This window comes from Oreochromis niloticus, linkage group LG16 (assembly GCF_001858045.2).
Source record: "Oreochromis niloticus isolate F11D_XX linkage group LG16, O_niloticus_UMD_NMBU, whole genome shotgun sequence".
NCBI lineage: Eukaryota > Metazoa > Chordata > Actinopteri > Cichliformes > Cichlidae > Oreochromis > Oreochromis niloticus.
In genome coordinates, this window is record NC_031987.2 from 16,057,958 (window position 1) to 16,069,420 (window position 11,463).

General features: G+C 39.3%; 1 protein-coding gene across 2 annotated transcripts in view; it reads left to right on the plus strand.

Annotated features, from left to right (window-relative positions):
• The first annotated feature begins 633 nt into the window (after positions 1–633).
• ubr3 (ubiquitin protein ligase E3 component n-recognin 3) overlaps positions 634–11,463 on the plus strand; it is a 43,066-nt gene continuing 32,236 nt past the window's right edge. For both annotated transcript variants that reach the window (XM_005452940.4, XM_005452941.4), the window contains exons 1-17: positions 634–1,133; positions 2,491–2,630; positions 2,916–3,068; positions 3,250–3,405; positions 3,764–3,804; positions 4,038–4,104; positions 4,188–4,318; positions 5,569–5,797; positions 6,630–6,809; positions 8,154–8,287; positions 8,408–8,494; positions 8,580–8,645; positions 8,739–8,828; positions 9,486–9,614; positions 9,754–9,806; positions 9,899–10,032; positions 11,365–11,450. In XM_005452940.4, coding sequence (XP_005452997.1) covers positions 700–1,133; positions 2,491–2,630; positions 2,916–3,068; positions 3,250–3,405; positions 3,764–3,804; positions 4,038–4,104; positions 4,188–4,318; positions 5,569–5,797; positions 6,630–6,809; positions 8,154–8,287; positions 8,408–8,494; positions 8,580–8,645; positions 8,739–8,828; positions 9,486–9,614; positions 9,754–9,806; positions 9,899–10,032; positions 11,365–11,450 — 2,310 coding nt within the window. In that variant the 5' untranslated portion in view covers positions 634–699. The remainder of the gene's footprint in view (positions 1,134–2,490; positions 2,631–2,915; positions 3,069–3,249; positions 3,406–3,763; positions 3,805–4,037; positions 4,105–4,187; positions 4,319–5,568; positions 5,798–6,629; positions 6,810–8,153; positions 8,288–8,407; positions 8,495–8,579; positions 8,646–8,738; positions 8,829–9,485; positions 9,615–9,753; positions 9,807–9,898; positions 10,033–11,364; positions 11,451–11,463) is intronic.

Consider the following 11,463-nt stretch of genomic DNA (forward strand, 5'->3'; position numbering starts at 1 on the left):
GGAATTCTACTAGAAACAGTCGATCATATTTGTTTGTCAAAGCTGAATCCAGGGCAAACTACGCTAAATTAGCGTTTTTAGCTAGCAGCTACAATAAGCATAAAGGTTACTGTACGGCCATCATTTGTTAACATGACGCTTGTTCTTATACATGTAATACATTTATTACCAACCTGAGAGTTTATCCGCTGGTCATTCGACATGACGAATGACTTCTGAAGTCTTAATTCAGCTCAAGACGCTGTAGATTCCGTCAGTAACGCTATCAGTCTGTAGTTCTATTAATCTGCGCTTGAACCGGAACCGGATGTAAGTCCCAAAAAACTGAATTTTGGAACTGAAATTGAATTGTACAACTGAAACTGAATGGTGAGAAGTGAATCTGAAATTATTCGAGAGCTGAATTTTTAAAGGATAAAATGCAGTTTCAAAGCAAATCAATTCATTTTCAAACCATAAATTCAATTTCAAATTAAACTAATTCAAATTCAGTTTTCAAAAGCTTTCATTCAAGTTACAATTCAGATTCAATCCGAGTAATTCAAATTCAAATTTAACTTATTCAAATTCAGTTTCTGATGGCACAAATTTCTGCCCATTCTCTAGCCAACAACGACGTAATCAGCCGTATCGCGAGAAAACCCGAGAACATGGAAACAAGACAACAAAAATAAATTTGTGGACAACAAGCCAGAGTGCATGATGGCGGCGTCGCTGCTGCGCCGGGACAAGAAAGCCACTGCCGCCCACTTGAAGGCAGACTTAAACCGGACTGACAATAGCTCCGGAGTCCGGCAACTACAGGAGCTTCTTGACGTTGTACTGAATCCCGAAAAACCAGCGGCGGACGCAGAAGCTCTTGACTGGTGTAAATGTCTGATTGCAGGAGGCGAAGGTTTCGATGAGTTCTGTAAAACGGTGCGCTCCTATGACAACGCGACTCTGTGCGGCTTGGTTTGGACGGCTAATTTCGTGGCATATCGATGCCGGACCTGTGGCATCTCTCCGTGCATGTCGTTGTGTGCTGAGTGCTTCAATAACGGAGACCACACGGGCCATGATTTCAACATGTTCCGGAGCCAGGCTGGTGGGGCCTGTGACTGTGGAGACAGTAATGTCATGCGAGAGAGTGGGTAAGTCCGAGCGAGCTAACCCGGCTATGCTAACCGGCGCAGCCAGTGACATTTTCTCTTGTGTGTTGTCAGTGACAGTTTCCATATAAATTTATGAGATGCTGTTGCAGGCGGACAACATTTTTCAATCCAGCGATGCCCCTGTCATTTATAAATACAACCCCCGGGCTAAGGGTTACCTAGGCTAGCTAAACTCCAACGATCATACTGGGAGGTGTAGCTACAGGTTTCCGTGTGCCTCTGTGGCTGTTTAGATATGGTGTGGTCTCCTTTCTGCTGTCAAAGTCTGAATGATCGTTAAGTAAGTGCCATCATTTTATCTTAATGTCTAACAGCGACTGTCTCTGTTCCTGTCTGACTCAACATCATATCTCTGTTCTTGATTACAGTTTCCTCCTACTCATAAAGCTTAATTTCCACTCGCGGTTTAGATAAAATAATGTAGTAAAATATTAGCCTGCTTCCAGAGTTGGCCTGATTATCGTGAGATTATAATTTAGTTTGTTACGTGGAAAGCAAAATACTGGGTAACTGAGTAAAAACCTATATAGAGATTCAACATGCAAGAGTCTTCACTGTTATTAAGTAAGCATAACGAAATTATAGTTATAGTCCCTCAAATGGTGCACAAAGTGTAAATAACAGATAATTATACTGACACACACACACACATACTAATACATATGTGAATGCATACATACTTGTGCATAAATTATATAGAAACATATGTCAATTTGGAAGATGTAAAGAGTAAGATTGGACTACATCTTTATAAATATGTGATGTATATATCAGGGTTGTAAATATGTGGAATTGAGCAGTAATGCACTTTACATGCCTTATTTACAGATTATGAAATCTCCATAAACAGATTATATGAATGTCGATATATAATCCTGAGTGTTATGAACAGAGGATCGGTTTTTTTGATCTTCAGTAACAAATTATTCATATGTTAGACTATGTTTTTGTGTCATACCGATTCATTAGCTCATAAAATTTGTGTATGGCTATTTAATGATGTATGAGAAAGAGGTGTGGTAGCATGTGGGCTGCTGTGAATAACCCTTTAGTTCCCACCTCAATCTGCCATTATTACCCAAAGCCCAATCCAGTTAATATCACAACAGTATATTCATGAAATAAACTAAAAGGAAAACTCTTCTGCTCAGACCTCTGGGCTGTTGCAGGAGCTGAATGCAAATTGTACTCAATTTCTACCCGATAATGAAAACATATTAACAGTTTCTTGACCAACTTTATCTACTTTTAGTGCACATGAAGGAACAGCACGAGTGGTTAAATGCACCTTTCTGTGTGACACTGTTTTAAAAAAACATTTCCTTTCCCCTGACAGGTTTTGTCGAAGGCATCGGTTGAGAACTGGGGAAAATATCCCCTCAATTCCCAGAGACCTGCTCTTGATGTCTGAGATGGTTCTTCCCCGCTTTATCCTATGTATCATACAGTATCTGAGAGATGGATATGTTGAACCAGGTGAAATAAGGCATGACAGACACATGAAGTACAATACTTATTAACCAACTTAAACTGAACCTGTAACTTTAATGTGTGGCTGTCTTTAAAGATTCACCAATCAAAAGTACAACACCAGACACTTTCATTCACTGTGGTTTACATATGATATGATATTATATAAGATGGAAAACATGAGCTGCTGTGCAAGCCTTATACAAGTGTTATACAACTATTTACACCTAGAGTTACTTTCACTAAGCGCTGGGTCTCACGGGTCTCGCATCTCTTATCTTGTTTTACCAGACACCTCAACTGAGAGAGATCTACAGAAAGTCCTGCAACAGCTGGAGCCTCAGATCTCCTTCCTGGAGGAGCTTACAAAGATGGGAGGAGCAATGAGGACTGTGCTGACAAAAATCTTGACCAATCAGCAGGCGTTCAAGGAGCTGAGCATGGGTAAATATCCAGCTTAGGGTTTTGGCTCAATTAACAGAGCATTACCACTGATTTTTGGGGGTTTTGTTTTTGTAATTTTAGGTCAGCAATATACTAATTGTGAAAGATATGTTACTTGATATATCTGAACCTAAAAAAAAAAAATTAGAAGGTTTTCTTGCTCACTGCTTAACTGTTGCAGGCCAAGAGGAGAATTTGTATGCTAAGAAGAACTATGACAAGTATTTGTCAGCACTGAAGAATTCAGGTCTGGTATCAGTGGAGGAAAAAGGCCAGAGTGCTGCTGCTGATGTTGCTGTTGGGGCTGAAGGAGGTGCAGGCGCGATGGTCCTGTTAGGTAAGATGACATGTTTTTTTTGTTGTTGTTTTTTTCAATAATCATCCATCTGCTTCACATCTTTAAGATAAAAAGAAAAAAATCATGATACTCTCCATTTATTATTAATTATTATTTTCATTTGAATAAATTTTATTATTGTAAACCAGTCCACATTCCTATAAACATATATTAGATTCTTTTTCTACCACGTTTTATATACATTACACATGCAGTACTTTTAAAAATGTATAAATAAACGCACGTACAGTGAATAAGAGACCAAACATTTCATAAATAAGTTTGTTGGTGCTATAATAACAGGTGACATATGTTCTAACTGTTGCTTAATAGTAATTAGTCAATTTGTTTTTGTTAGGAAACAGCGGACCAGGGAGTCCAGACGAGCCAAGTAAAGAGGTATGTTAACATAATGCTTAAACTGACACTGACCTGATAATGAATGTGTGTTATTTTAACTAATATGTTTTTTTTTATTCCTCTTTTTAAAAAAAATGGTAAAGCCATATCACTGACCTGTGCAACATCAATGTTGTTTCTAATTTATGCTCAGTCAAAAAATGCTCAGTTGATGCCTTAATGAAAATTTGCAGACTTCTTGAAATTTATGTTGTTTTGTATTTTCTTCCAAGGAGGATCAAGATGGAGGACAGTCTGTTGGTCAGAGGAAGAGGGTTAAGCTGAGTAGCAGTACCAAAGGTGCATGAAAAGAAAAGCATTCACACTATAATGTCTGAACTGAGCTGAACTGTGTATTCATTATGTCTCTTTATTGTCCTCAGACCCTTGTATTATTGAATCTCTGAAGCATAAATGCTTCCTGGAAGAGTTGCTGTTTTGGACAATAAAATACGAGTTTCCTCAGAAGATGGTCACCTTCTTATTAAACATGTTGCCAGATCAAGATTACAAGGTATTTTCTTTTGCAATTTTTCATGTGCAAAAATTAATCCCGCATACCACCTTTCCGATGTCTGTCTGATCTTAATTTTAACCTCCTAAGACCCGAACTCTTCCACAGCATGCATTTTTAATTTCTCTTTGATATTTGGGCATATTGGGACCCGATGAATGGAAAAAAACAAAGAATTACCAGATTTATTTATTTTTTACTTGATTTTTGTTTCTAAGAAAAATGAGAGCCACATATGAGGATATTTGTTTAAAATTTTGATAGAACAGTAGCAGTATAATGTCCTCGTAAGTGGATATCAGGCCCTTGTAGAGCAAAATTGAGTATTTTGGTCTAAACCCAAAATGTGATGTCCACATATGTGGACGCCAGGTCCTAGGAGGTAAAATGATTCCTTTCTCCTGGTGCAGACCAGGAGCAGTTATACAGCTCAGAGGCTAAAAGTGGCCCACAAAGGCCTCCAAAGGGTGTCATTTCGTTTGGCTTCGTTCTGCACCAGAAAGCTGTTTTGCATGTCATTGAGAACGAATTAAAGATAGGAATTATCGTCATCATCTTCTTGCTGACGAACGCATTAACCACAACCTGCTGCATGACACCAGTGATATCGTTAAGCCAAGGACCTGCACCCACACATTTACAGCAGTGGTGTTTCTTTATGAGTTTACAGCAACTGAATGTGGAAAAACTGACGCATTGTTGAAATTGCACAAGACATCTCAGACAGTTTCTTTTTTGTAAATAGATGGTTTATTAAATTCTTATTGCAGCTCAGTATTTTTGTCCTTGCAAAACTACTCTATTAAAGTAAATGATTTACAGAAAAAAAAATCCTTTTTGAGCTTAGACCTTGGTGCAACTTCCTCGCCTCCTTCCTCCTCCGTCAAAGCCAGCTTTCTTCTGATTGGTTGCCCCTCGTAAACAGAAGGTTTGAACACCAGAGAAGTGTGGCCACAGCTGTGTGCATGAAATAACTGTATTAGGGATATCTTGTCCCAGTTACACCATACACAGCCTGAAACTGGAGCGTTTCAGTTGGTTAAGCTTGAACTGGGATTACATGCACATATTTGAAATTATGTTTCCTGTGTTTAATATAAGAATCTTACCTTCTGTACTTTGGGATTCATGCATTGCCTTTTCGTCATGCCTTTTCAATATCAAACTGGGCTTTAAAAAGCTGAGTATGTATGAGTTTTTGAAGGCAAGCCTTAATTGTGTTATGGGCTTCTTGTCTTTCTCTCTGGCAGATCACCTTTACAAAAACATTTGTCCAACATTACGCTTTCATCATGAAAACACTGATGAAAAGCCACGAGTCGGATACGATGTCCAACCGCATCGTGCACATTAGTGTGCAGCTGTTCAGCAACGAGGAGCTGGCTCGACATGTCACAGAGGAGTGTCAGCTGCTGGACATCATGGTCACAGTCCTCCTCTACATGATGGAGAGTTGCCTTATTAAAAGTGAACTTCAGGGTAAGTCGGCCAGTTTGCTCACTATTTTGATAAATGCTCACTCGGGTTGTATTATTAAACATGAGAAGGTTTTTGGGGTTTTTTTTTAAATGGTATTTTTCAGCGTATTCATTGTTGATCTTTTTGTCTTGAACTTAGTAATAAAACTGAAATTTGGATTTAAATGGTTTTATATGCACCTGGTCAAAAGATCCATCATGAGACAAATAATGGATGGCATTAGCTGCCTTTTTTATGTCTAATTGTGCAAATCTGTTACATGAAGCCACTGAGTTTTCTAAAGCAATAATTAAATGTAAATGTTTCCTAAAGAACAAGGCACAGCTGCTAATTTTGCCCTATGTTTTTAATCATTCTTGGTGCTTGTATAGCCTGCACAGATGTTTCGTTTCATTGCTGGCTCCAAGTAAAATGAGCTTGAAGTTTTACCTGTTGGGCGGGTGAGTGACTTTGGCACCCAAGTTTGTGGATGCGATAACGTGAGAACATAGCGAGTTTAAAATCAATACCATAGTTGTTGGACAAGTTTGAATCTCAGTGACCTAGACCTCAAGGTTAAGGTCGGAGGTCAATGCGGTAACTTGAGAAGGAAGTCACCTAGGAGTTTGAAATGGATACCATAGGTGTCTACTAGGAGGCTGAGCAGTAGCACTGGCGTACACTCCTTTTTTATGCTGCACACATCATTGTTGGCAGTGTTATAATAGCAGCCAGGTGTTGATTTAAATAACACATTGACCCATGTCTTTCTTTATGTTTATTTTCTTGTAGATTCCTAAATACAATTTGATCCCAATTGTCAATATTTCCTGTCTCGCTGTCTTTATTTTAGATGAAGAGAACAATCGGCATGTTGTGGTGAACTGCAGTGAAGCACTGTTGAAGAACAACACCTACTGGCCCCTAGTTAGTGATTTCATTAACATCCTCTCACACCAAAGTGTAGCGAAAAAGTTCCTGGAAGACCACTCATTGTTGATGCTGTGGATGAGCTTTGTGTCGTTTTTCCAAGGTAAGTCCTATTACTTTCCTTCGTATGAGCAACAGTAATCATTTACGCATGCATTTTCACACTGAGAGCAGCAGGATTTGGATTTATTGTGCATGCTTGAGGACAAGTTAAACAATTCAAACCAAGGTCTAAACTGTTGGTGGAAACAGCTGGATCTGAGTAAGCAAGGCCTTTATATTGCGCAAAAGACAAATTAATGTTAGACAGTAGTCAGTGGTTTTGGAGATTGCTTTTTGGAAAATCTTTACATGCAAGCTTCCAAAACTTCCTCAAATGTGATTAGTCAATAAAAGTTGGACAGCAATCAAATATTTTCTCTTGCCTACAGAGTCTGTTTATTTATATGCAGATATCTGGTTATACAGAATGAATGACCGCATATAGATTAAATTACACCACAACCAGAAAATGACCGCTGACCAATCAGCAGCAGATGTAGAGTGAGTTCAATGAGAAGCTGTTTAAGCATTCAGTAGTTTTAAGAAAACCTCTAAATGTACTTTTATGTTTGAGCTTTCAATACATTTAAGGGTGTATATGTTGACACTTTAAGATCATTGGATTGGATTGAGGCTTGTATTAATTAATTCTTGATTTAAAAAAAAAAAAAAAAAGATTTAAATTTTCCCTACCCTCTTTTGTTAAATTAATACTATGTTCGCCCAATGAAATGTACTCAAACAAATGCACATACACCACAAAAAGTGAGTTTGTTATTATAGTCAGTGTGAGGCTAGTGGGTATTTTCATCTGTGACTCAGAAAGTTAATTTCAGACAATGCTTGTCTCCCATCTATTGTTGGTATGGTGGGTTCAGAGATATCAAACCACATGGATATCAGTGTAATACCTCTAGTTTTTGTTATTCAGTCACAGTCAGGTCAAACACAACGCTTGATTTAAAAGTGTGTTCCTGCAGAATTATTTAAACTTCTGGGCTTATTCAGAAGGAGATTTGTTGCCTTCCTTTTAAACAGTTCAACCAAAAAGCAGAGCTGTGCTGCGATAGATTCTTTATCACTGGATTTGAATTGTGGTTGGTACTGCTGGCTTGTTACTGCACTCTACCACAATCCTAAAAATAACGCTCACCCTTGTATAGTGGGCCTGAGTATCCTCTTGCTGACGCTATGAGGACAGTGTCACTATTACCCTGTATCCATGCGAGCCACAAACTGACACATTCAATAGAGAGTTTTGTAATTCACATACTTGTTGACATATGTTACATAAAAATATTGGGGGGAATGTTGAATTTTAAAAAAGCAGACTTGTATTTTAAACTTTTTATGAGCATTGAGAAGTTGTGCATAACAGCTCATAACCATTCTGCTGCTGTCATAGGTATGAATCTTAATAAGCGGGAGTTGAATGAACATGTGGAATTTGAGTCTCAGACGTACTATGCAGCATTCGCAGCAGAGCTTGAGGCCTGTGCACAACCAATGTGGGGTCTCTTAACACACTGCAAAGTCAAAGTAAGTCTCACTCACAGGGGGAAGGATTAATGGAACATGCGTTATAAGCACCCAAAGCTGCATTCACTTACTACATAATACTATATCAAATTTTTAACATCTCATTTTATCTGTTACCAGGAAACACAGGAATACACTAAAACTGTGGTTCGATACTGTCTGGAGACCTTGCAGATCTGGTTTGATGCCATTGGCTTCATAGATGAGGTATATTAATGGTATATTAATGCCGTATTTACGAGTAATCTTTTCCCTCCCCTGTTTCACATAAATTTCTGTATATCTGTCATAGCCTGCTCCGAATCAAGTGACATTTCACCTGCCACTCCACCGCTACTACGCCATGTTCCTCAGTAAGGTATGCCACCTCATCTTTTAGTGCACAGTCTATTCTCTTTGGTGTCTGTGTGTATGTGTTTTTAAAGTTAATTGTTTGGTTCAAAATCCCCAGGCTGTAAAATGCCAAGGACTGGATCTGGACAGCCTCCTTCCTGACCAAGAGATGCTGATGAAGATCATGGTGCATCCACTCCAGATCCAGGTATAACAGTTGAAGACCACAGATTTGGTTTTACCTGCATGTCTAATGCACATCGTTATCCATGTGCTTATTAATAATAATAATAATAATACATTTTATTTGAAAGCGCCTTTCAAAACACTCAAGGTCGCTGTACACAGTAGAGTAAAAAGCAACATAAAAGCAAAGAGTTATTGGTAAATGGTAAATGGCCTGTATTTATATAGCGCTTTACTAGTCCCTAAGGACCCCAAAGCGCTTTACTCATCCAGTCATCCACCCATTCACATACACATTCACACACTGGTGATGGCAAGCTACATTGTAGCCACAGCCACCCTGGGGCGCACTGACAAAGGCGAGGCTGCCGGACACTGGCGCCACCGGGCCCTCTGACCACCACCAGTAGGCAACGGGTGAAGTGTCTTGCCCAAGGACACAACAACCGAGACTGTCCAAGCCGGGGCTCGAATCGGCAACCTTCCGATTACAAGGCGAACTCCCAACTCTGGGGAGTTGGGAGTTCGTTTACTTCACTTGTTATTGTAACAAGTAAAAGTATTTGCAGACTACATGGCTTCAGATTAGGAGAAGGTTAAGCGATTCCAGCCTACCACGTCTAACACTGGTCTGCAGAGACTCTTCACTCAATTAACACTTTGTTCTATGTGACTGTAGGCGTGCCTGTCAGAAATCCACAGCAACATGTGGGTGAGGAATGGACTGCAGATTAAGGGACAGGCTATGACTTATGTGCAGTCACACTTCTGCAACTCCATGATTGATCCTGACATCTATCTGCTGCAGGTGAGGACTCCTGCATCACAGACAATGCCTGCTGTGTGTGTGTGTGTGTGTGTGTGTGTGTGTGTAAAATATATATGTATAATTCTTTTGTCATTTCTATTTAGTTTTAAAGTCTGCTTTCTCTCTTTTATTATTAAAGGTTTGTGCATCAAGACTAGACCCTGACTACTTTATCTCAAGTGTTTTTGAGAGGTAAGCTCTATTTCTGATAATATTATGCTACATAAAACAGTTTACATTTGCAGATGGGTAACATCTGGTTTATAAACTGTCCTCTGATGCAGGTTTAAAGTAGTCGACCTGTTGACCATGGCGTCTCAGCATCAGAATGCCGTGTTGGACTCTGAGCAAGAGAGACCAATGCTAGAAGGAGCACTTACCTTTCTGGTCATACTAACAAGCCTTCGCATTCATTTGGGTGAGTGGTACAGCAGAGGCTGTGCAGCATCTTTATCAGAGTAGCAAACTACCTTACGGTATATAGAGTTGCCCTAGAGCTAATAAATCATTTGCTGAGGCTCTGCGAGGTGTTGATAGTTGGTAGGTCGTGTCGTTGTTGGCACAAGTTCATGTAACCATTGTTTCTCTTTGCTGGTGCAGTTTTCCTGTATTTGGCACACATCCCAGGAGTGTTTTTCTTCGCTGTATTACAATAAGAAGTGACTTTTTCACGTAAAACTCTCCAATGAAGTCCTTTACTTGGCTGAAAACATCATTTGAACTATTTGCAGTATTTGTTCATGGAGATAACCAAGGACTTTGTAAATTATACTCTGACACAAAAGGGCTACACTGACACTCCTCTCTTTGCATATATTGAAATATAACTGTGATGCAATTTCTCCCTAGGGAGATATTGCTTTCAGATGTTCTGCTGACTTATTCATCCATATTACAGAACACTGCATTACAAAACTGCATTATGTTAAAGAGACAGTGGTCACAGTCTGTTTTAAAAAAAAAAAAACTCCTCTGTTCATAATTATCTTGCCAAACCTCAAAACTGAGCTCTTACTGGTGTTTAAAGTGGCAAGCTTGAATTTTTTTTTATAGATAAATCATTTTGAATTTATTGAAAGGATAGACCCCTAAGTTGTTCCTAATTATTCATTTATTTAAGACATAAAATTAAATGTCTGTTTCATTACTGTCTCAGAAAGACGTAACCGACCGGTGATTGAGCCTGTGCTTCAGTGATACACTTGTACTGTTCTAAACTTTGTAAGCTCCCAGGAAAAAAAAACAAACATAAATGCAACATTTGCTATAATATAGTGGCTTTAGGTTAAAAAAGTATTTAGCTCCTGAAACACAAATTGTGAGCATATCTTCTCCAGTGGCATGAAATGTAACATGTTTGTCAGTGAGATTACGATTTACTACTGCAAAGCATCTACAAATCGTGACAGCGGTCAGTGGCTCTGGGTTTCAGCCGGTCAGTTAGCATAGCGAGGTACCCGGCTCGCTCCTTATCACGTGTCCCGTGGTTTGCTGACTCATGCATGGGCAGCTAACAGCACTGCCGGATGCCTTTATTAAAACAAAAAGTTTCTTTTGTTTCCCCACTCTGTAACTCTGTGGCCTGTAACCACCTCTGACTTGGTTATTGCCAAGATAGCCAGCACTAAAATTTTTGAGATTACGTAATGTCAGCCATTTCTCCTATTTTGTCAAGTTTCTGTACTGGTGAAAGTCAGATCCCCTCACTGTCAGTTTGCCTTCACGCTCTTCTTCTCATTTTCACCGACAGGGATGACCGATGATGAGATCCTTCGGGCTGAAATGGTCTCTCAGTTGTGCATGAACGATCGTACGCACAGCGCACTCTTAGACCTTGTATCCTTCAGTC